The 21,469-nt window shown below is 39.7% G+C and overlaps 1 protein-coding gene across 15 annotated transcripts in view; it reads right to left on the minus strand.

The window, feature by feature from the left end:
- The window catches only part of magi2b (membrane associated guanylate kinase, WW and PDZ domain containing 2b), a 128,953-nt gene that overhangs the window by 99,567 nt on the left and 7,917 nt on the right, over positions 1 to 21,469 (minus strand). For 14 of the 15 annotated variants that reach the window (XM_027135283.2, XM_027135281.2, XM_027135280.2 and 11 more), the window contains one exon: positions 5,426 to 5,542. In XM_027135283.2, the coding sequence (XP_026991084.2) occupies positions 5,426 to 5,542 (117 nt within the window). Of the gene's footprint in view, positions 1 to 5,425; positions 5,543 to 6,594; positions 6,832 to 21,469 lie in introns of those variants that run through there. The other variant, XM_047802282.1, reaches the window with a different exon arrangement.

A 21,469-nucleotide genomic window follows, 5' to 3' on the forward strand; every position in this document is an offset into this window, starting at 1 on the left:
AGCGAGAAGAGGAGAGATCAAGATCTCTCTCTCTCTCTCTCTCTCTCTCTCTCTCTCTCACTCTCTCACTCTCTCTCACTCTCTCTCTCTCTCTCACTCACTCTCTCTCACTCTCTCTCTCTCTCTCTCTCTCTCACTCTCTCTCTCTCTCTCTCTCTCTCTCTCTCTCTCACACACACACGTTTGTCACGACAAACCTTATGTATAAACAGACCTTACACATACAATTAATGTGAAGCATTGCTCAGTGTGAACTGGACTTGCCTTTCCTATATCTATTCTGTTAACTGCTATCCTGTTTAGTTTTGTTTTTTCACTCTGTTTTTGCTTCGTAGTTTTTGTATTCTTGTCTCTGCTATGTTGTACTGTCTGCTGATTGCCTAACCTTCTGCCTGTTTTTGACATTGAAGTGCAGTAAAGTTTGCCAGTTTGGAAAGCAGACAATATTGTTTTTATAAAATTGTATATAATTATTAATATATACTTTCTTTCTCTTTAGGTAAGTTTTTTCTTTTTTGCGCTACAACTCCACACGGTTACACATTCTTTATCTTCCACTGGTCAATCCACTGTATTTAAATTTCCAATTATTCCGATTGTCTCTATTTGCATTGCTAATCGATTTCTAATTGCATTGCTAAATCCGTTGTACATTATTGTATTTTTTTTTATCTTATTCTATTTCAATTACTTTTAATGTATTGTAGTAAAAAATGACACCCCATTTTAGACCTCTATTGATAGATAGACAGACAGACAGGCAAACAGATAGACAGACAGACAGACAGACAGACAGACAGATAGATAGATAAATTAATATTAATTCTAGAAAATTAATCTAGCAATCAGAATGAGACATTCAACAACACTGTGATATAAATAACTATAAAAATATAACATATATTTTCAGTTTGGAGGAAATGCTAGGGTGTATGTAAATGGCCCAAAATGAACTCCAGTACATCTGCAGAGAGCTGAATGATCAATCGACAGGATTCCAAAAGTGTGTGTAATGAGGCAAGGGAAAACACAAGAAGAGCTTCTGTTGTGTCTGGTTCTGCCAAAATCCTCCTGCCCTCTCCGGCTGTCTTTGAAAGCTCATGTATCTAACAGGAAATATTTAATTAAAAGCATGCGTCAGATTCATAACCAGCGCCATGTCTTACAGTTTGGTGTGCTAATCTAATTTGTAATTTGAGGGGTTTTTTTTTTTCAGTTTGAGGAATGATTCCATCTATAGATATTACAGCACTGTTTAATTCTCGATTCCTATTGGTCGGAAAGCAGCGATTCAAATGCTGGTTTTATATTAACGTGATTGATCTAATACAGAATCACTTCTATAGTAGTTGCTGAATAAATGGACGCCTCACATAAACAAATTACAAAAGTGCATAATTTCTGGTGGAAATTGTAACTTTTTTTTTGGAATGAGTCTCCAGTGTCAGTGATTTGCAGCAGTTAGAATATGGGAGACTTTGTGGTAACATTCGGCCTTAATAACTTCAAGAAAGAGAAGAAAAGCCGTGTATAACTGTTCTAATATGAATGCTCACTGAGATGGAACTACAGACTTTCCATAGCATTAAACGCCACTACAAAAACATACTGTGTCCTTCTTAATAAATAAATATTTGTTAGTGTTTTATTCTTAGTGGAATAAATACATATCAATGGGCCTTTTTACACCTGGTCACTTCACGTGATTTCTCTGATCCGATAGCTATCTGATCTGTTAAAACTGTTCCATTTACATTAGGCCACATAAATGCGTCTTGGCGAATCGGATATCAATCTGATCTCTCTATTCCCGCCCAATATGCAAATATATTTCACCTCATTTCCGGGGTAATTGAAATGGACCACGTTTTGGTGTGTGCGGTTGCTACAAAAAACAGCATTTACTGTTTGCTGCATTTTCGCTGGCAGCAGCAGTGGTGCATTTTAAGTATTAAAAGGAGACGCCTGGGTGAAAGATCGGAGCAAACACTGGTGGGAAAACATATTAGTTTCTGGCGCGATGAACGACTCGCAAGTTACCTGCGAGTGACGTACTTCCGTTTGGGAGGAGTATAGCGCTGACGTATGTGGCTTGAACAACCACATGCATTTACACCTGTCCAGTTTCATCTGAAATGCATCCCAGACCACCTCCTGAAGGGGTTTGAGCGATCGGATTTATATCTGTCTCGAAACCGTTTCGGAGCGCATTTACACCTGGTCTTTTTACCATCGGATAGCTATCGGATCACAGAAAACGCATGAAGTGACCAGGTGTAAAAACCCCCAATGATAACGTGCTGTTATTGGAAAATAAATTGACATGAGGGTGGCATGAGTAAGTCAGATCAGGCTGCGACACGCCACTGTGTTATTAATTATTGTCCTATAACTGTATTAATTATTGAAGTTTTATTTCTTATATACTGTATAATTACAGACTCTTCTTCCCTGCATGTGAATTCAACATACAAGGGTTGAAAGGTTCATGACAATGTTATGATGAGGTTAATGTAAAGAGCAGAAAAACTGCATTTATATGATGATCAGGTTCAAGTACGATTCAAAAGCCTTGAACAGACTGTGATACGTCGACAATACCTCAACAATTTATAGAACATTGTGATTCGATTAATGCAGTGATGTGTATTAATGAATGATTAACAAATATTAGAAGCTCATCCATATAGAAATTAGTCCCATTAGAAAAAATACAGACTGCAATATATGAATCTATATTACTCTGTAACGCAGGCTATAATCGTCATTTTATTCATTTTACTTTAATCTCCGTGTGGGGGGGTAAAATCTTGTGGCAAAACAATAATATATGTAAACAGACACTGAAAGGAAATAAGCTAAGCTCATTAGAATGCATGCAATTACAGTGAAAGTCAGGAAGGCTTTGTTTTTCATTACGTGAAAGATACAAATCCAGATGGGATTACACTGTTTTATTTACCAGAAATTTCGAAAATTACTCAGTTCCTTGTTTATTTCTTTTGTTCTTTTCTCGAGTAGAACCTAATTCCCACATATTTGCAATTACAAGGCAAGATCAGCCACCCAAGTCGCCTTCTTGTTTCTTTCTCAGCTTGTGTGTCTGACGCATAGTTAACGCTCTATTTTGGACTCCCTCTCCTCCGACCCGTCCTTCTCTGTATTTAGGCTGCTTATGTTAATGACATACAGGATGAATACCTCTACAGCCGTCTGCGGCACGACCATAAATCAAAGGCGCTGTTTCTTGCCCGCCGCTGGGTAATTGTGATGTTTTGCGCTGTGCTATGGAGGGGGAGGGGGCTCCATCGGCAGGACTAGAGGAGAGAGGGATGGTTGCCTTGGAAACCCCAGTCTCAGACAGAGGGAAAGAGAGCGATGGAAAGACAGACGGAACGGAAGAACTACAGCTCTGGAGTACAGGACACCACAGAGGTGCTGGAGTATACGGTAAATGAACAGCTGGATATGGACGTCTGTGGAAGGAAGTTAAATGCTGGATGAAAAATAAGAGAGAGAGAAATGGAAATAAGAAGGAAAGGCAAAGAAAATGAGAAAAATAATCAAGGGGAAAATGAAACCAAAAAAGCAGGATGAGGAAATTATTGAGTCGAGACATTCAGCCCAAACTGCTCATGAAGCGAAAAAACAATCAGCTGTAGCTTTCCTCAAAAACAAAAATGAGTTCATTCTGTGTTTATTTAGCCAGTAAAGGCTCACTGAGATACAAGATCTGTTCTTCCAAAGATTCCTGGTCAATCTGTTTTTCCAAAGAGTCACTGGAGAATCTGCTCAACATTAATTCACCGTTCTGCAGTTCAAGTTCAAGAGCAAACATTCCAAAACCATAACCAATAAGTTCTAGTTTGCTCGTGTAAACAGCGACATGATTCACTCTGTGTTACACCAAGCAGACAAACAATTCTTCTTTTCTCAATGAAAACTATTGAGATCATCATCACCACGATCATCAGTATCATCATCATTATTATTATCATCGCAGACACTGATACTGATATCTGAGAAACCCAAATGCACCAGATACAGACACATCATCAGCAAGGCTTTACTCTAGGCTATATATTTATCAACCGTGTTCCTAAAGATCTAACAGAAATTACTTCCACCTGTTCCGGATAGTCTCTCCTCTTGGCTAGTTCCATTTAAAGGAATTTGTTTAGTGCTTTTCACTTTACATGTTGCTGCAAAACAAAAATATGGAGGTAGATTTGAGACCAGAATGAGCTTAACAGAAGTGAAATTGAAAACCTTCCTCAGATGATAAGAGGAAGTGCAGTGGATAGATGGAGGTCTGATGTGCTGTATGGATGGATGGAGGTTAGGTGTGCTGAATAGATGGATGGGTGGATAGATGGATTGATGAATAGTTGGATGGAGGGATGGTTAGAGGGATGGATGGAGAGATGGATGAAGGTCAGGTCTGCAGGGTGGATGAATGAATGGAGGAATGAACAAATGGGAAAACAGGTAGATGTCAGGTTTGCTCGATGGATGCATGGAGGGATGGATGGATGAGTGTATGGAGTCAGGTGTTCTGGAATCATGGATGGATGGATGGAGGTCAGGCCTGTGGGATGGATGGATAGATGGATGGATGGATGGATGGATGGATGGATGGATGGATGGATGGATGGATGGATGAATGGTTGGATGGAGGGATGGTTGAAGGGATGGATGGAGGGATGGAAGGAGCGATGGTTGATGGTCAGGTCTGCAGGGTGGACGAATGAATGGAGGAATGGACAAATGGAAAAACATATAGATAGGTTTGCTCGAATGGATGGAGGTCCGATGTTCTGGAAGCATGGATGGATGGATGGTTGGAGGTCAGGCCTGCAGGATGGATGGATAGATGAATGGATGGATGGATGGATGGATGGATGGATGGATGTTGGTAAGATAGATGGATGGAGATCAGGTATGCAGAAGGAAGGCTGGAACTAAGTTCTGCATGAAGATTGCTCTCCAAGAACTGGGCTGCTTGGGAGATTTATCCTCAGACAATAACATTCAGTCCTCTAACTGGAAATGAAATGCCAATCACTTGCAGGTTAAGTGAACACTAAGCCCTACAACTCAAATTTTGCTGCAGATGGCAAACCTTATCCTGAGCGGCATACAGAAGTGCTTTGTAGTCACTGCAATAACATTTCCTCATGCTACTATAAATACTTCACAGTCTAACAACACCATCACACAATAACCCTGTTAGTACAGCAAAAAAACCCACACATCATGGGCTTTATTTGTAAACGTCATCGCAATGCTTGTTTAGGTTCTGCATTTGTACCAGTCTCTTTCCAGCTGATTTCAGCTTCCCAGATAACATTAGGATTTTTAAACTCATAATAATAAACTTTATTTAGGAGTCAGGGGTTAAGAAGGTAAACAGAAGGTTACTCACAGGGCACAGTGCGGAGGTAGAGGTTATCCCGTATGATCTGCTGGAGTTCGTGGTCCACGGATCCCTTCTGGAATCGGAGGTTCAGGTAATGGCGAAGGTCTTTATCTATGACACCTCCTGCAAACGGAAGAAAGAAAAAAATCGGTCAGCGGTCCCACCTGACAACGGGGCTCATCGTCTGTGTTCGGCTTTATAGTCATCGGGAATCCGTCGAGGTTCCTTCGAGGACAGAGGCTCGAACCATCACATACACGCCAATGTTGGGCTTAATCAGGGTCCGGACGTGAGGGAATAATGATGGAATACAGAAAAGACTAAGGAAATCCTGCTTGCTTTTAGGCAAAACTCATTTCCTGTCATCTGAACCAAATAACTACTTGTCAGATTGTCATCATTAAAAACGTCGCTTTTCACCCACACGTCCCACATTTCGACATTTTTATTGAAAAAGCGCAAGAGGAAAAGAGCAAGAATGCATAATCTGTATAGATCCTGGTTAATGGCAGATGCTCTGTCCTCTCTCCATCATAACCTTGAACATTCAGTATAGCCGAATGTAGCCAGCCATTAACGGATGAATACAAAAGCTAAGCTCCTGACGGTGCTCAGCGTGACAGTGTCTGGTATTGCCCGGTACATAATTACACAGCTTCCACACATAACCCCCACACACACAGGTGAACAAAAAGCCAGAGAGCCGGCAATCTGGACATTCTTGACAGATAAATCCTCAACCAATCAGCTTTGTCTTAAAAGCACTGCAGTGATGTCTTTTCAACACACACGCAAACCTATAAGCAATCGGTCACACATCTGTTGTACTATGGCTGTAGATACTGCTTTAATACGGTTGAATTCTGCTTTGCTTTGACATTGGGTATGTATCATGTTGATAGTGGGGAAAAAATCCACAATCGAAAAAAATACCACCCGGCAAATGCAACACAACGAAAAACGACAATAGAAGGCAGAGCTAATTGTGCTGAATGGAATTTCATTTATCCATCCATCCATCCATCCATCCATTTATCAGTGATCGTCATACATAATTAGCCTCCCCCGCCACCACCACCTCCCCGCTTCTCTCCATCAACCCAGAAACCTCATCGTACCTCGTTTGAAATCCAGCGCTCGGTTTCCGCTGCATCTACAGATGATGTTTTACTCACCGGTTCTCTCAAAGAAAATCCTTCCTGCCTGACAGGAGACTTCAATATCAAAACAATCCCATCGTTCATGTTTCAGTGGAGGCAGACACGATGAAGTCCCCCCCTCTGCATGTAATTTAGCAGGGAGCTGACGGAGGGGGAGTGAGTGAGAGAGAGAGAGAGAGAGAGAGAGAGAGAGAGAAAGAGAGAAAGAGAGAGAGAGCTGGAGATTCGTCCACAGTCAGGAGACAATAGTGAAGAAAAAGCTCTACCAGCAAGGAGCCTATCACAACAGTGGCTGGATTCTGATTGGCTCCGGAAATAGTACGGTCCTACAGCTCCCCCTGTCTGCTCTGTCTGTGTCTGTGTCTGTGTGTGTCTGTGTGTAATATAAATGCTTCTAGACACTTCAGCAAAAAGGCCAGCTTCTTTGCACCAGACGCTTTCTGTTAGCTGGCATTTGGTGAACTTGTTGGCCTCATGAAGACGGCGACACGGATGAAGACAGGAAGAAGCAGAAACCTTCTGAAACTTCTGTGGATGCACCTAAGGAGTATTTTCTTTCGGATTGCTGTCTATTCATCTCCTTACATAAGCTATGAAATAAACTCAAACATCCAGGTTGAATTTTACCATCTACCACCATGCAGTTTACTTCCAGCGCACCCGGCTCTAACTGCTGAAAGTTTTAATTAAGAGGATCAGGTGTGCTGGAGATTGAAATCTCCCCAGGAGGACAGCTGGACCGCCCGGATCCAGGAAATCATCAGATCAAATTCAAACTGTATTTGATGCACACATCGTCATACACAATACATCATGTAGTGAAGGGATTTTTGACTGTCTCTCACATGAGAAGTAGAATTAAAAAATGAAATAAAATACAATAGAATTATTATAAGGTTTGATATCTAAGATAAAATATATTTTAAGATACATATATGATAATTATGAAAAAATATATTAATTATATAAATAATGTAACAAATTAAATAGCATAAAATTTGTTAGAATGAAATAAGAAAAATAACAAATGTAGTTACAGAAAATTAAATAAAAAGGCATAAAATGAAATAAAAAATATTTACAATAAAAATTAAAATTATATACTAATAAAGAATATATACTTCTGTAGCAGATCATTTTAATTATGTTAATGATTAATCTGTAGGCAGATCAGTGACAGTTCAGTGTTTTTAGATTTCATATTATATTAATAGCCATGCGTTAATCACTATTGTTTAAGCATTAAAATGTCAGTGTGGGTTCAGCTATGATTCGAGTGTCTGGAGATTTGAGTGCAAGGGATCTTATGTAGCTTTAGTAGAGTTTGAACTAAATAATAAACTAAAACAAGTGAAGTTTAGAGCCGTGAATGTAACCAACATGGCAACAACATGGGAGTCGTAGAGAGTCGGCCTGCTTTCGCCTCCATCTAAATGCAGCATTGTATAGTTTACATCACTCAGATAGATTTTCTGAGAAATGAAGGGATTAAGACATGTGGTGGATCAGCAGGGGTCCTGTACGTACAGTATGACTGACAGTAGGACTGTGGGACTATCTGTTATTCATGTTTACTACAAAACATTAGAGTTTGATTTATGATGTTATTACCTCACAAAACATTAGTGAGATGTAGTGAAATTTCGGCTGTATAACTCAAAAAATATAGTGTATTGTGAGACCTAGCTCGAGTATAAAACCCTTTATACTGTAGCAGTTCTCTGGAGTTTCAGTCTGCTGTTGGAACGGAAAGCGATTTATCAGACATTTTTATTTGTGAGTCTGATATAAAATGAGTCAGGACTCTGTCGGCTTTCAGTGTGAGACGTGCAGGTTTTTTTCTTCTGTTGATAACCTCACACAGAATTTAAGTGATTTAAGTGAATTTTAGATCCTTATAAAAAAAAAAAGGCACTTGGGGCATCACAGAGAGCAGAAATGTGTTTGATATCAGCATGTACTTTGATGACAGAAACGTTTGTGTGAATAAAAAAAAAAAACACTCCTGTTTTTTTAAACTTTTATATGAATATATTGCCTATAGTAGATCAGGAGAAGAGAAATACCGAAAAATTCAACCTTCTTGAAGCTCTGAGTGTCTACTTTTCACCACGACTGCTGATGGACACAAAACAAGCACAAATTAATTTTTTTCCCTCTGGTAAAAATTTCAAGTTAAAGGCGGTTTGAATGCTTCGGAAAATCAGGAGAAATTATATGCCTCGGTATGACTGTCGATTCTGATTGGTCAGAACTTCAAATCCAAGGTTAATGGTAATGTGCTCCTTCTAATATCTAACTGTTTCTATAGTAACAAATTACACTGGGGCTTGTGTCTTGGATGCTTGCCATGTGCACATAAAAATATTTCATTGCCGATATGAAGTTTTCTGTAAGCAGGCATTTATTTAACATTTATTTATTTGACAGTTTGACTGGGTTTAAAGCTGTAGCTTTAGACTTTCTGATTTCAGGCTTGTTTTTTTTTTTTTTTTGCATTTTTATCTTCAATAAGGAGAAAAAGAGACAATAAAAAAGAAAGTTTTATAAAACACTCTGGGATGTTACTGTTTTAAGAAACCTTTGTTTTCTACGCCGTATGTGTGTAAATAAAGCTGCATGTCAGCGTGCTAGAAGCTTCTGATGCTCGTGAGAGACATAAAACCTGTTAAAAGTGTTAGAAAATAAATATATATATAAATAATGAAGCCTAAGCGAATATCCTGGCTGCTTTCCACATTATAGATGTGTTGTGTTGGAAGACTACATTGTTTGAAATCCTAGCCATGCAGACTGCACAGCACCGGTAGCGTGCACTAAAGATCAGCCGAGGTCACCTTGGCGTATGGAATGAAATCCTAAGCTTGCCTCCAAATATGCAGTGAAAATAAAGCACGAAACAGGCTTCCTGTTTCCCAAATGCACAAAAGCACAAAGATCACTATAAGATGACAGAGAGAGTGTTGCTTTGAGCCGTTGAAATTAGCATAACACTACAGAGCTTTCGGGGAAAAATGCAGGGACAGATTATAAAGCTCTGATCGCTCACACGTGTCTGCTAGATGATGGAGGCTTCACGCTGCTGTGCTGGAAATCTCTTTTGCATTGTCAAAACCGAAAGCTTTGATGTAGTCGTGTGTGTGTCAATTGGTGTTTATACATTTCCTTTCCTGCGCTGTCATGGTACGGAAATAAGAAGTATGAAAAAGGTAAGAAAAGGGTCTAAGCTGTAAAACGCTTAGTTTAGCAGATTGAGCAGCAGCTCAGCGTTTGTGAGATCCAGCAAGAACAGCAGCAAGACCCGTAGCTTAAGTGAGCAGTCAGGAAAATGATGGTCTGAAATCAGGCACCTTAAACACCTTCTCTTTGTCTCTTTGGTTCTCCTCACCACAGCACTTCTCTGGGCTGTCAAGTCACTGCTGTCTGCATGGAGAACTGATGGCACGTGCTTTTTGATTAGCAGATCAATAAACAGACATGCACACACACACACACACGCACGCACACACACACACGCACACACACGCACACACAAAAACGAAAAAAAAAAGAAGAAAAACTTGTAATAGTATTATGCGCATGCAAACACACACACACACACAAAAAAAACACTATAAAGCAGTAAAAGTCATGCACACACACACACACACACACACACACAAACACACAATCCATGCACACACACACACACACACACACAAACACACACGCAAAATCACACACTAAAAACACTAAAAAGCAGTAACAGTCATGCACACACACACACACAAACACAAAATTCATGCACACACGCACACACACAATCACACACTAAAAACACTAAAAAGCAGTAACAGTCATACACACACACAAACACACGATTCATGCACACACGCACACAATCACACATTAAAACACTAAAAAGCAGTAATAGTCATACACACACACACAAACACCAAACACACAATCACACACTAAAAACACTAAAAAGCAGTAATAGTGTCATGCACACACACAAACACTCTCACTCACACACACACACACACACACACACACACACACACACCTGGAGGGTATAAAAAACCTCGGGAAATATAGTATGTGTACATTCAGGGTTTATATGTTTTCCTTAAGACACTAGAAAAATCCTTAGAGACTTTATGACTCATTTCATGGCAAACATACAACATACTCAACCTTGTACAGAATTATTAAAAAAAAACACTTTCTAAACTGCCAGAGAAAAAAAATCTCAAATGATTAGTAAGGAATAAACACCACAGAGTGTGTTGTCATGGGAAAATAAAGCTCAAGGTACATCCTAAATCACACACTTACTGTATGTACAGTACTATTCTACTCTATTGTGTGGTATAAATAATGTGTAGTGAGTAGTGTGTTCTCACTGAAGAAGAAGAAGTGTACCAGGATGAAGCACTTATTCACCTGAGAAAATGAAGAGCAGAATATTGGACACTTCATGCACTCAGTATTCACAGCTTTGTTTATGTAGCGTGAAAGGGGCGGAGCTACCAGGCACTGATGCTGGATGAAGGAAAAAAATTTAAGATGTCCGACGATGTTCCGGTGGACAAGACATATTACAAACGTCTTTACATTTCTCCACGCACTTTCTGAGATTTTTTTTTTTGAAGTGTTAAAACATTTATTTTATATGTTAATACGTGACAAATGTAATTATTTCTTTATATGCTAATTACTATCTGTCTGTCTGTTTGTTTGTTTTTTGCTGCCTTCTTGGTCAGGTCACTCTTGGTGTTTTTGTTGTTATCCTTCGGCTGCTCCCTGTTCGTTGTTACCAGAGCAAATCCTCTGACCCCCATTTTATCCTCAGGCTCAGGACGGAACAGAGAGTTAAGTCCTCAGACATTGGGCAGATTTCCTACCTGGGAATCAAACCCGGGTTGCAGCGGTGGGAGCGTAGGATCGTAGCTCCAATGCAAATAAGCTCCAATAAAATTCAGCTTAGTAGTTAAGGTGTTCGACTACTGATCAGAAGGTCATTGGTTCGAATCCCAGGTCCACCAATCTGCCACTGCTGGGCCCCTGAGCAAGGCCCTTAACCCTCAATTGCTCAGGTGTATAAACTGAAGTAAAAAGTCACTCTGGATGAGAGTGTCTGCTAAATGCTGTAAATGTATTTCAAGTGAGAAAACCGAGATGATATTATTACTAGTGAGATGGGGAATGGAGCACGGTTTCCAATGGATCAGTTAAAACTGGAGAGTTCAAAACAACTACACAAGTATAAATCATTCCAGATTCATTTATCAGTTATGATAATTGGGGAAAATAAAAATTTGTTCCTTCTCTAAAGCAGAGTTCACAAGATTCCGAAGACTGACAGGTCTGCGCACACACACACACCCACACACCTTTTTGGCCCGATCCTTTAATGAATCAGTTACCTTGCAGACACACAATATGAGGCTTTACTTATTCAGAAAGCAGACTGAGACTCCAGGCATGTGGAGCTGACAATATTCAACAGATCTGACCAATTATTGGCACATGCCTGAAGCTTCAATCTTCATTCTGCATTATTAATATCATGATGAGTGTGAATCATCGCTGCCCGTGTGTGTTGTGTAATCTGCTAGGTAGAATCACTAGGAATGTATCTGGAAAAGAGAAGCTAACTGTATTTAAAAGATGATACTGCAAAATGATTAGATCATGATACTTAGTGTTGTTCCCTGCACACAGAGCCAGAGTAGAGGTGTGTGTATACAGGTGATGTCAAAACAAAGTGCTGCTTGGTCGAGTGTGGAAGGAATAATCTGACACATGCGGGTATTGTAGGTTACAGTGCTCTGTTTTAAGCACTGATGATTTACCAGAGGGGGGGCACGGTGGCTTAGTGGTTAGCTCGTCGGCCTCACACCTCCAGGGTTGGGGGTTCGATTCCCACCTCCGCCTTGTGTGTGGAGTTTGCATTTTCTCCCCGTGCCTCGGGGGTTTCCTCTGGGTACTCCGGTTTCCTCCGGTCCAAAGTCATGCATGGCAGGTTGATTGGCATCTCTAAATTGTCCGTAGTGTGTCTGTGTGAGTGAATGAGAGTGTGTGTGTGCCCTGCGATGGGTTTGCACTCCGTCCAGTGTGTATCCTGCCTTGATGCCCAATGACGCCTGAGACAGGCACAGAAAATGAATGAATGAATGACAGAAAATGAATGAATGAATGATTTACCAGATGAATTTAAAAGTAGCTCATTTTCTGTACACAATTCGTTAGGACTACATAACACAACTGATGGAGAGACGCAACTGTTCCTTATATAAATGATATAAGTAAAGTCTTAAATGTAGTAAAGGTTTGACAAAACACCACCATAATGTTTATTTTCCGGTAACAACAACACATCAAAAATGCGTATTTATTTCTTCCTCTTTGATGATTTATTTCTTTTAATTTAATGATGTGAAATATTTAGAGGTTTGTTCCTGTTATGACTTAAACAATAAAAGCTTAAAACTCTCAAACCCTCGGCAGCCATTTTGTTTTCGTTTTTTTGAGAATTAATAAGACAACAAATATATTTACTTCTAGGGTTACTTAAGCTACCAAGCATTGCAGTTTCCTATCCTGAAGATTCTTTTGTAGCAGAAACCCTACTGACCTCCAAAGCACTGAGAACGGAGACTCCTTCCTTAAATGTTATGGATATAAATGTTTAAATGAATGGATGTTAGTGAATATAAGTGAAACCACACCTTTGGCTGTTTTATTCTGCTTTGTATCGAGTAAATGATGCGATACGGTCAAATGCCCTGTTTGTTTTTGCTTCGCTAGTGGAAACAGATCCCGAAGAAGCTTGCTGGCTGCCTGGCTGTAGCTCACACTGATTCCCGTTGAAGGAGTTTCCGGTAAAAATTGTTGCTCCTTCATGACTTTCATCTTCATCTGACAATCTGGCATATTTACCTCAAACGTTAGATTTATTTAAAGTATATAACATGCCTTGACTGATGTCAAAAACACTACCATAGTCACCGTTTTAATAGGCGAGCACGGACACACACACACACACACACACACACACACACTCAGTGAAAAGTGCGGACTACAGCTGTATGATCGTCTTTATTCCACTGGGTGAAATAATGAGACACTTTTAATCTATTTATTATTAGAGCCAGATTACGTTGGGCATCCAGTCTACGAGTCCCTGTTGCTATAGAAACAACAGCATAGTAATAGAATTATTATCATTTGTCTTGGAGAATGAACTGCTGTTAATCAACAGATTCTGACCAAGCAGATTCATGAATTTAGTAGCACTGTGCTATAAATGAGGATAAGTGCTGTTTAATATTTTAGATATGAAGCACTTTGGGACTTTAAATATATATCAAGATTATTAATATCATTATTCATGGAAGGAATGGGAAGTGAAGAACTTTGACTGAGCTATCACTCTTACAGTAAAACCATGTTCATAGATCTTCCATAACAGCGTTTCCAATCTCCTTATTGATCTCGGTAAATGACAACGAGGTTAATAAAACATTCCAGTGTTTTTTTTAGTGTGGTGGTGTTTTTTTCCCCCACAGCGTAATGACATCCTTACCCTTGAGGAAGACAAGCGAACAGAAGAGAACATTATTGATCTGGTCAAAGTTTTTCTCTCTGAGAAAACGGACAGTGAACCTGCGAAGCCTGCAGCCGAAAGGGGTTTGAAGAAAGACTTCGCATAATGACACAAAGACAGAGAAAAAAGAAAGAAAGAAAGAAAGAAAGAAAGAAAGAAAGAAAGAAAGAAAGAAAGAAAGAAAGAAAGAAAGAAATGTTGTGCCATCTGATCAATACCCTACAAATTGCAGCTGATTAAGAGTTTCTACACACATACAGACGCATACATGCACAAACACAGAGCCTCCCTCCTGTATAGTATCACTCATTAGCTCTGGAAGCTTCCTCGTTTTTGCCTCCTGCCTCATGATATACCTGTGGAAAAGCCCCTGAGACAGAGATAGTAGCAGTGGCAGAGGCAACATCACCACACTTATCCTTTCCCGTGTCCTTTCTCTGAATTTGACACTCAGACCTGCGATCAAATGAACCACATTATTCATTTAGGTTACAGTTTGACAGAGGATAACTGCAGCTGTCGGTCTCATCACTTGCACATGAACGCAGCGGGAGAGGAAGTGACCGCTGCCTCTCACTCTGACTCACTCTGCTGATCCTGAAAGTGTGACAGTGTGCACATTACTCTGTGTAACCACTCGCCACTGATTACAAGCTAAATAAAGCATGTGTCAAACTGCAGAGCCTTGAACCAAACTCACAATTCAGTACTTTTTTATTCATAGCATCAGCAGTGTTCTTTTTCCCTGTCAATCAAGCAGCGACGTGAGCTCAGTGCTATAACTACAGCTTTCTATTAACAGAATGATCGCATTCACCGAAATCCTACTGCCTGCTAAACTAAACTATTTTTATTCACCACCAATTATATTCGTGCTAGGATATATTAGTGTGTTTAAATAGCTTACTGGCTACTCATACAGTACATTTGAGTTCAATTTAGCCTAGTTAAGGATGATAGCTAGTTCTCTAACCCTAGTTTGCAGGCTAGTTTACAAGATGCTGGTACTTATAACACTTAAATAAAAACGCTGTTCTGTTACTGTCCAGACCAATTATACAAACGCTGATGCACTTAATTAGCCAACAGGCTAAACCTTCATTTGTTGCATCATATTTAGCCTAGTTAATGTTGATAGCTAGTTCTCTGACATTCTACATTCTAACAATTTTAAACAGTCAACAGTCTCTCCTACTATTATGACTATTATGACTATTATTATTATTATTATTATTGTTGTTGTTGTTGTTGTTGTTGTTGTTGTTGTTGTTGTTGTTAATAAGGCAAAATCATGCAGTATTCATGTTACTGAGAAACCACAAAGCACAATTCTTTCTGAAAACCTTCCCTGAAAGCTTCAACTCTACTACAAATCATGGACACTGGAGACTCCTTCCATGCAGCAAATGCTGAATAAACACCTTCTCATGGAAAACTTTCAAATATCAACACTTCACACATCTAATTCTGAAAAACAGACTGTTGTCATTGTTGTGGTCAGGGAACACAGACAGAACGAGGAGGAGCTTCATCATGCAGGCCATCCGAACCCTCAACCAGTAGACCATGTAGAGAGCATGGACTCTTCCGGACTTGTCACATAACACCCACTACCACAACCAGACGTTTTGCACTAATCCACTCACAGCAGCTGTACCCAGCTGTATCCTCATCCCATCACGCCTACTGTGATGCTTCAATACAATAGCATCTATATAATAATAATCAGCTATTCATCCATGCAGGAAAAACAAAAGCCTGCCAATCATTTCTCTGCTGCTTTTCTTTGAAGACTCAATAAGTAAACTTTTGTTAACAATTTTACATTTTTTTTTAAAGCAGCAGTGAGATATGTGAAATGTGCACAGATTAAGACTTCAGTCATATCCTCTGCAGTGCAGTACTGGTGCAGGGGGCACCTGATAAGGCTGAAGTGTCATCCTTCAGATGATGTTTGAAAGCTATCAGTCTGAATGTGTTTAACACGGTTTTGACAGGAGGCAATAAAACAGCCACACGTCCTGAAAACAAATGACTGCAGTGACTCGTGTTCCTCCGATTGAACTGAACGCGCTAATGTATTCAGCCTGCTGCCTATTAAGAAGATGGAGATCATTTAATCTGTATACATCAAAGCGAGGCTTTTGTTTGTTAAAGCAGGGAACTGAAATGACACTGCCCTAATGAACATGACGGTGATCAATGGCTCGTTCTAGCAGCGAAATAGGGGGAAACAATCTCTGTTCGGAGCTCAGGCCAGATTTATAACATGAAGTCATAAAGTTTTAGAAATAAAGTCATAAAAAAAGAAAAAAAGAAAGCCGGTAGGTCGAATATGAAGAATAAATCTTGAGAGAGAAAAAACTCTGTACAGTATAATCAACAACGGTGACGGAGATGACCACAGCGCTAATTCTTCGAAATGAACAGAATCTTCTCATCCTAATATCCTAATGCTTAGTATAATCTGCTGCCGACATGGCAGAAATTCTACAAAACCTACAAAGTACAAAATGATGAATAGGTGATGTTTAACATTTGCATCTTTTTCTAATAATCCTAAAAAATTACTACTTTACTCACAGAATCGATTCATTTTTAAATTGCCCTCATAGAGCCATGGCATATATTGCTCAGTGTACTTTTATAATGATAAATAAACTGACATTTTGCTGGTGTAATAATATATACCATAAACTTATGCAGAAGTTCCCATTCAAGCCAGCTAAACAACCAAAGCTCTCATCTGGTGATATTTCAAATACGGATATTTTCACCATGGGGCGCCTCGTATTTCACACAGTGTGTGTCTTTCACATCACAGATCGGAAGACCGGCTCTGACCGCACAGATTAAACAGGCCGATGCTGATGTCATGTCAGACGTATCCCTTCTTCATGGCAGATGATTTGGAAGACAGTCCCACCCAGCTCATGCTGCAATCTCCTTCCATCTGCTGGAAGAAGGTCACAGTTATTTGTCAGAGAAAACATCTTGAATGTAGGGTGCTCACAGCATGAGAAGCCTCCTCTACGGCCAAAACAGCTGACCTGATTTCACACCCCTGACATAATTTCCTCCCTCTTTGTGTAGCAGTCAGATCCTCTTGTGAAATCCTCTTGATGCTTCATTTGATGAAATAATCATCAAAAGTAATGCAGCCAGAATAGTTTTCAACAAGTGACCTGCATTAACCACAAAAAAAATCCACTGACGTCTCTTCATCCTCACGTCTGGGATTTCGTTGCATTTTGCCTTTTTAAAAGAGAATATAATTGGTATAACGCAGTATCGGTGAATTCTCTTGGTCTACAGGGTTGTTTTTTTTTAACAGCACCTTGCACAATAGCTCCGTTTGCACGATATTGTTCTTAGAGTAATAGGCACCATTTTGATGGAGGCTCCATATAAACAGATTAAACCGTTTGAGGAATCCCTGATGTGGTGAAGTTTTCTGTGAGGAGGAGACGTTAATGTGGCGCTTAGTGAAGGAGTTGCTGGTGTCAGAACTTAAGAGATAAAGCTGTATCTAAGATTTCGAACATGAGGAAGTCAGCAGGACAGACAGCTTTGCACTGTAACATGGCAATCTGTTATATCAGCTTCGAGACAGATAAAAATAGAGAGGCTGGTGGTGGAACGGATGTTTGGAGCTGCTATAACACAAGTGGTAAGAGGAATTAACTTGCACAACAACAAACTAGAAACCAATGATTCAGCCACCCGCTGTTTGGGGTTGCTACAGCAGATCGTGTCATCCGCATATAGGATTTGGTGCAATTTTTTGTTGTTGTTGTTTTTTTTTTTTTACAACAGATGCCCTTCCTGACACAACCTTCCCATTTTATCCGAGCTTGCGACCCACACGGAGCATTAGCCCTTCAGTGGCTGGATTAGCTCTCTGCCCATGTATCGAACCCAGACCACAGCAATGAAAGCGTGGGATCCAGCTGCTGGTCCACCAGGAGGCATATCAAACTATAAATCAATAAAATGTATTAATATAAGCATGACACTCTTTAGCCTTAGCAAATGGCTGTAGTTTAAGAGGAATAGATATGGATTCTATAACAACATGTTGTAAAAAAAAAATACTAAGCTGTACTATAATGTATAGAGGAGAATTTAACATCTGAAGCAAATGACACAATGGTAGTGGTCATCATTACAGTATTTAGACCATAAACAAGCTCAAGATTGCAGAAATGGTTTGGAAACCCTACACAAGAACCAGCAGCACTTGACCAGTCAAGCGAGACATTTCACTTCTAATACAGTACAAGGTCAAGCAGCTGAAGCGGTGTGATGTGTCACCAGTTACCTTCAGCACTTTTCAGTTCCACCAGTGGAGACAAAAACAATTAAAATAAATGGATAAAAGCAACTGCATTCAGCAACATCAGTGAGGAAAATCTACAGAGAACATTTGATTTAATATGCTTTGGAGATCAGACTGCACTGACAAAGCACTTGTTTATGGTTGGGGAACAAAGCAGTGGAGCCTGAAGCCATTTAATGGCAGGTAAAAGCCAGTGGACAGGAAGGCTTAATGAAGTCCTCACAAATAAACTACAGCTATAACTACAGCAACTGAGTCACTATTCCTACTTTATCTGCAAATATTTGAAATACTGTAGCGTAATGGTTAAAAAATAAAGCATGCATTGTACATGAACTAATTTCAAAGACATATGTAAGACTGTCCACCGTCACAACCTGGCAACCCCGGCCCTCTTCCACTACGTAAGCAAAGCCACAAATACTGAGTGCATGAAGTATCCAACGTTCCACACTTCAGTATTTCGGTTTGAACAAGTGCATCATCCAAGTATTTGAAGAAGAAGTGAACATCAACACACTACACACACTATTGTAATGAACCCCCAGATGCTGAAGACAAAGAATCCAGATGCGGTTTTTAATCACAGATGGAAACACAACATACAAGTAATCCAGAAACATAAGGCAAAAACGTGGAGTACCAACAGACAGAAAACAAGTCAGCAAAATCTAACAACACGAATTCAAACGACGCTAATGAAAAAAAAAAAACACAGCAAAATTCGGTACACAAGAAAGCAAACAGAAACAAACAATACACAGCTCAGTATGTAGCAGACTAACAATACTTCACAATGAACAATGGAAAAATCAGGAAGTGTCATTTGACCGGGGTTGAGTCAATATTCTGGAGAGGGCTCCCTCTGGCAGTGCCACAACTATTCATACTACAGCTACAGTTTAGGATACTGTTAGTATTGGTAGACGGACTGTGGCATTGCAGAAAAGAGCATCACAATATGTAAACCTAAATCTGTCTGTCTATCTATCTATCAATATATTTACCTATCTTTCTGTCTGTGTGTCTGTCTGTCCGATTTACACGTACATAGTAATTATCAAGTAATTATCAATGTAAACCTTTTAATGTGGATCCAATGTAATTTTCTTTTAACCAGCCTGAACGTGATTTCCGTATTAAACATTTAGACTTTACATTTATCATATTTATACAACTGAGCAATTGAGGGTTAAAGGGCCTTGCTCAGGGGCCCAGATTGGTGGTCCTGGCATTTAAAGTCACAACCTTCTGATCAGTAGTCCAACACCTACAACTTTTTAGCTTTAAAAAAATGTTTAGATATTTCAGCACCGTAGGTTAAAATGTGGGTGTATTAAGTGTATTTCTGAGGTAGAGGGTGAATTGAATTAAAAAAGAACTTGACTCCTGAGCACCTTTCCACCTCTGGGATGGATGGAAAGAAGATAAAGCTCTTCAACACACTCAACTGTGTGAGCCTGTAATCTATTTCTGTGATAGCTTCAAATAGGTTATTAACCCCCCAACCACCCAACCAAAAACGAATAGGAAAAGGTAGACGATGTAGTTACATAAGTGAGAAATGTTCATCTTTAATGGGCTTAGCTTTAATGTGGATATGAAAACCTTCCTTTCCGCCTCAGCCTGCATTCAGTGAGATTAATGTCCAGTTGTGTGACGCAACAGCGCCGTGGTGCATGTGCGTGCGTTCTTACGCTTGTGCATTAAAGTAAATGAAATTTTGCATGCCAATCTCGACTTGAGCGCTGACAGAAATGGAACAACCTCTTACGCCATGACAAATGCTCAAACCCAGATCTCAGAGACCCAAAGGTAAAGACAGAACAGCCTGAGCAGCATAAATATATGAAATCTTTAGCTTTAAAGGTGACTTTCACGAGAGATGCACATCCTGGAATATAATAACAAACACAACATTGTGAATAATCAGTTCTCTAAAGGCCTACATTTTCAGTGGGGTTTAGACAAAAAGTGCTTTCAGAAAAACGGAAATGCCTATTTAATGCTTAACACATCCCTCTGATACATCAGGGTTATTATAACGCTAGGTAGTTTTGAATAAGAATAAGACTGTGAGTTCTCGAGTGGCACAACAGAAAAGTGTTATATTGTGAGTTTGAGTTTTTCCCCCATCGATTACAGTGACACAAGGCAATTATTGAGCTTATGCATGTGAAAGAGGGCAGAATACACTTTCCACCATCAGCAATGAGCTGCCCTTTGATGCAACTGGTTAACTTTATGTAACGCACATGAAGCATGTGTAAAAGATTGTGGAAACTTGTCCATCTCACTGTGGTTCTTCCCCAAACTGCGACAAAGTTGGAAGTGCACAACTGTATAGAATGTCTTTGTGTCCCACATGAAATATGAGGCGAAACATTTCCCAGCATGACAATGTCCCTGTGCACAAAGCAAGCTCCATGAAGACATTGGAGTGGAAGAACTCGTGACCTGCACAGATCCATGTCCTCATCCCTAGTGAACACCTCTTGTATGAACTGGAACACTGACTGACACACTGACTTACTTCAACCCCTGACCTCATTAATCTCTCACAGCTGAATGACCACAAATCCCCATATCCATGCTCCAAAATCTAGCCTTCCCAGAAGAATGGATGTTACAAAGCAACAGCAGGGACTGAATCTGAAATGGGATGCTTAATAAGCACATATGGGCCTCATGGCTAGGTGTCTACAAATCTTGTGCCATATAGTGTATGTGGGAGGAAACTCATCAGATGTTGTTGCAGAAATCTGGCAATAAAAAGATAAAAAATCAAATCAAATCGTTTGGCAAAAATTGTGCCTGTAACATACTTTGTTTCACCAAAATGACATATTGTTTTACTTCTTAATCTTGCTTAAGATGTCTCCAAAGATGATGTCAGAATTTGATGAAGTTGTTGACAGTTACATTCCACAGGGAAACGATTTGTTATCAGATACAAGCTT

Source organism: Tachysurus fulvidraco, chromosome 17 (genome assembly GCF_022655615.1).
Source record: "Tachysurus fulvidraco isolate hzauxx_2018 chromosome 17, HZAU_PFXX_2.0, whole genome shotgun sequence".
In the NCBI taxonomy this organism is placed as follows: Eukaryota; Metazoa; Chordata; class Actinopteri; order Siluriformes; family Bagridae; genus Tachysurus; species Tachysurus fulvidraco.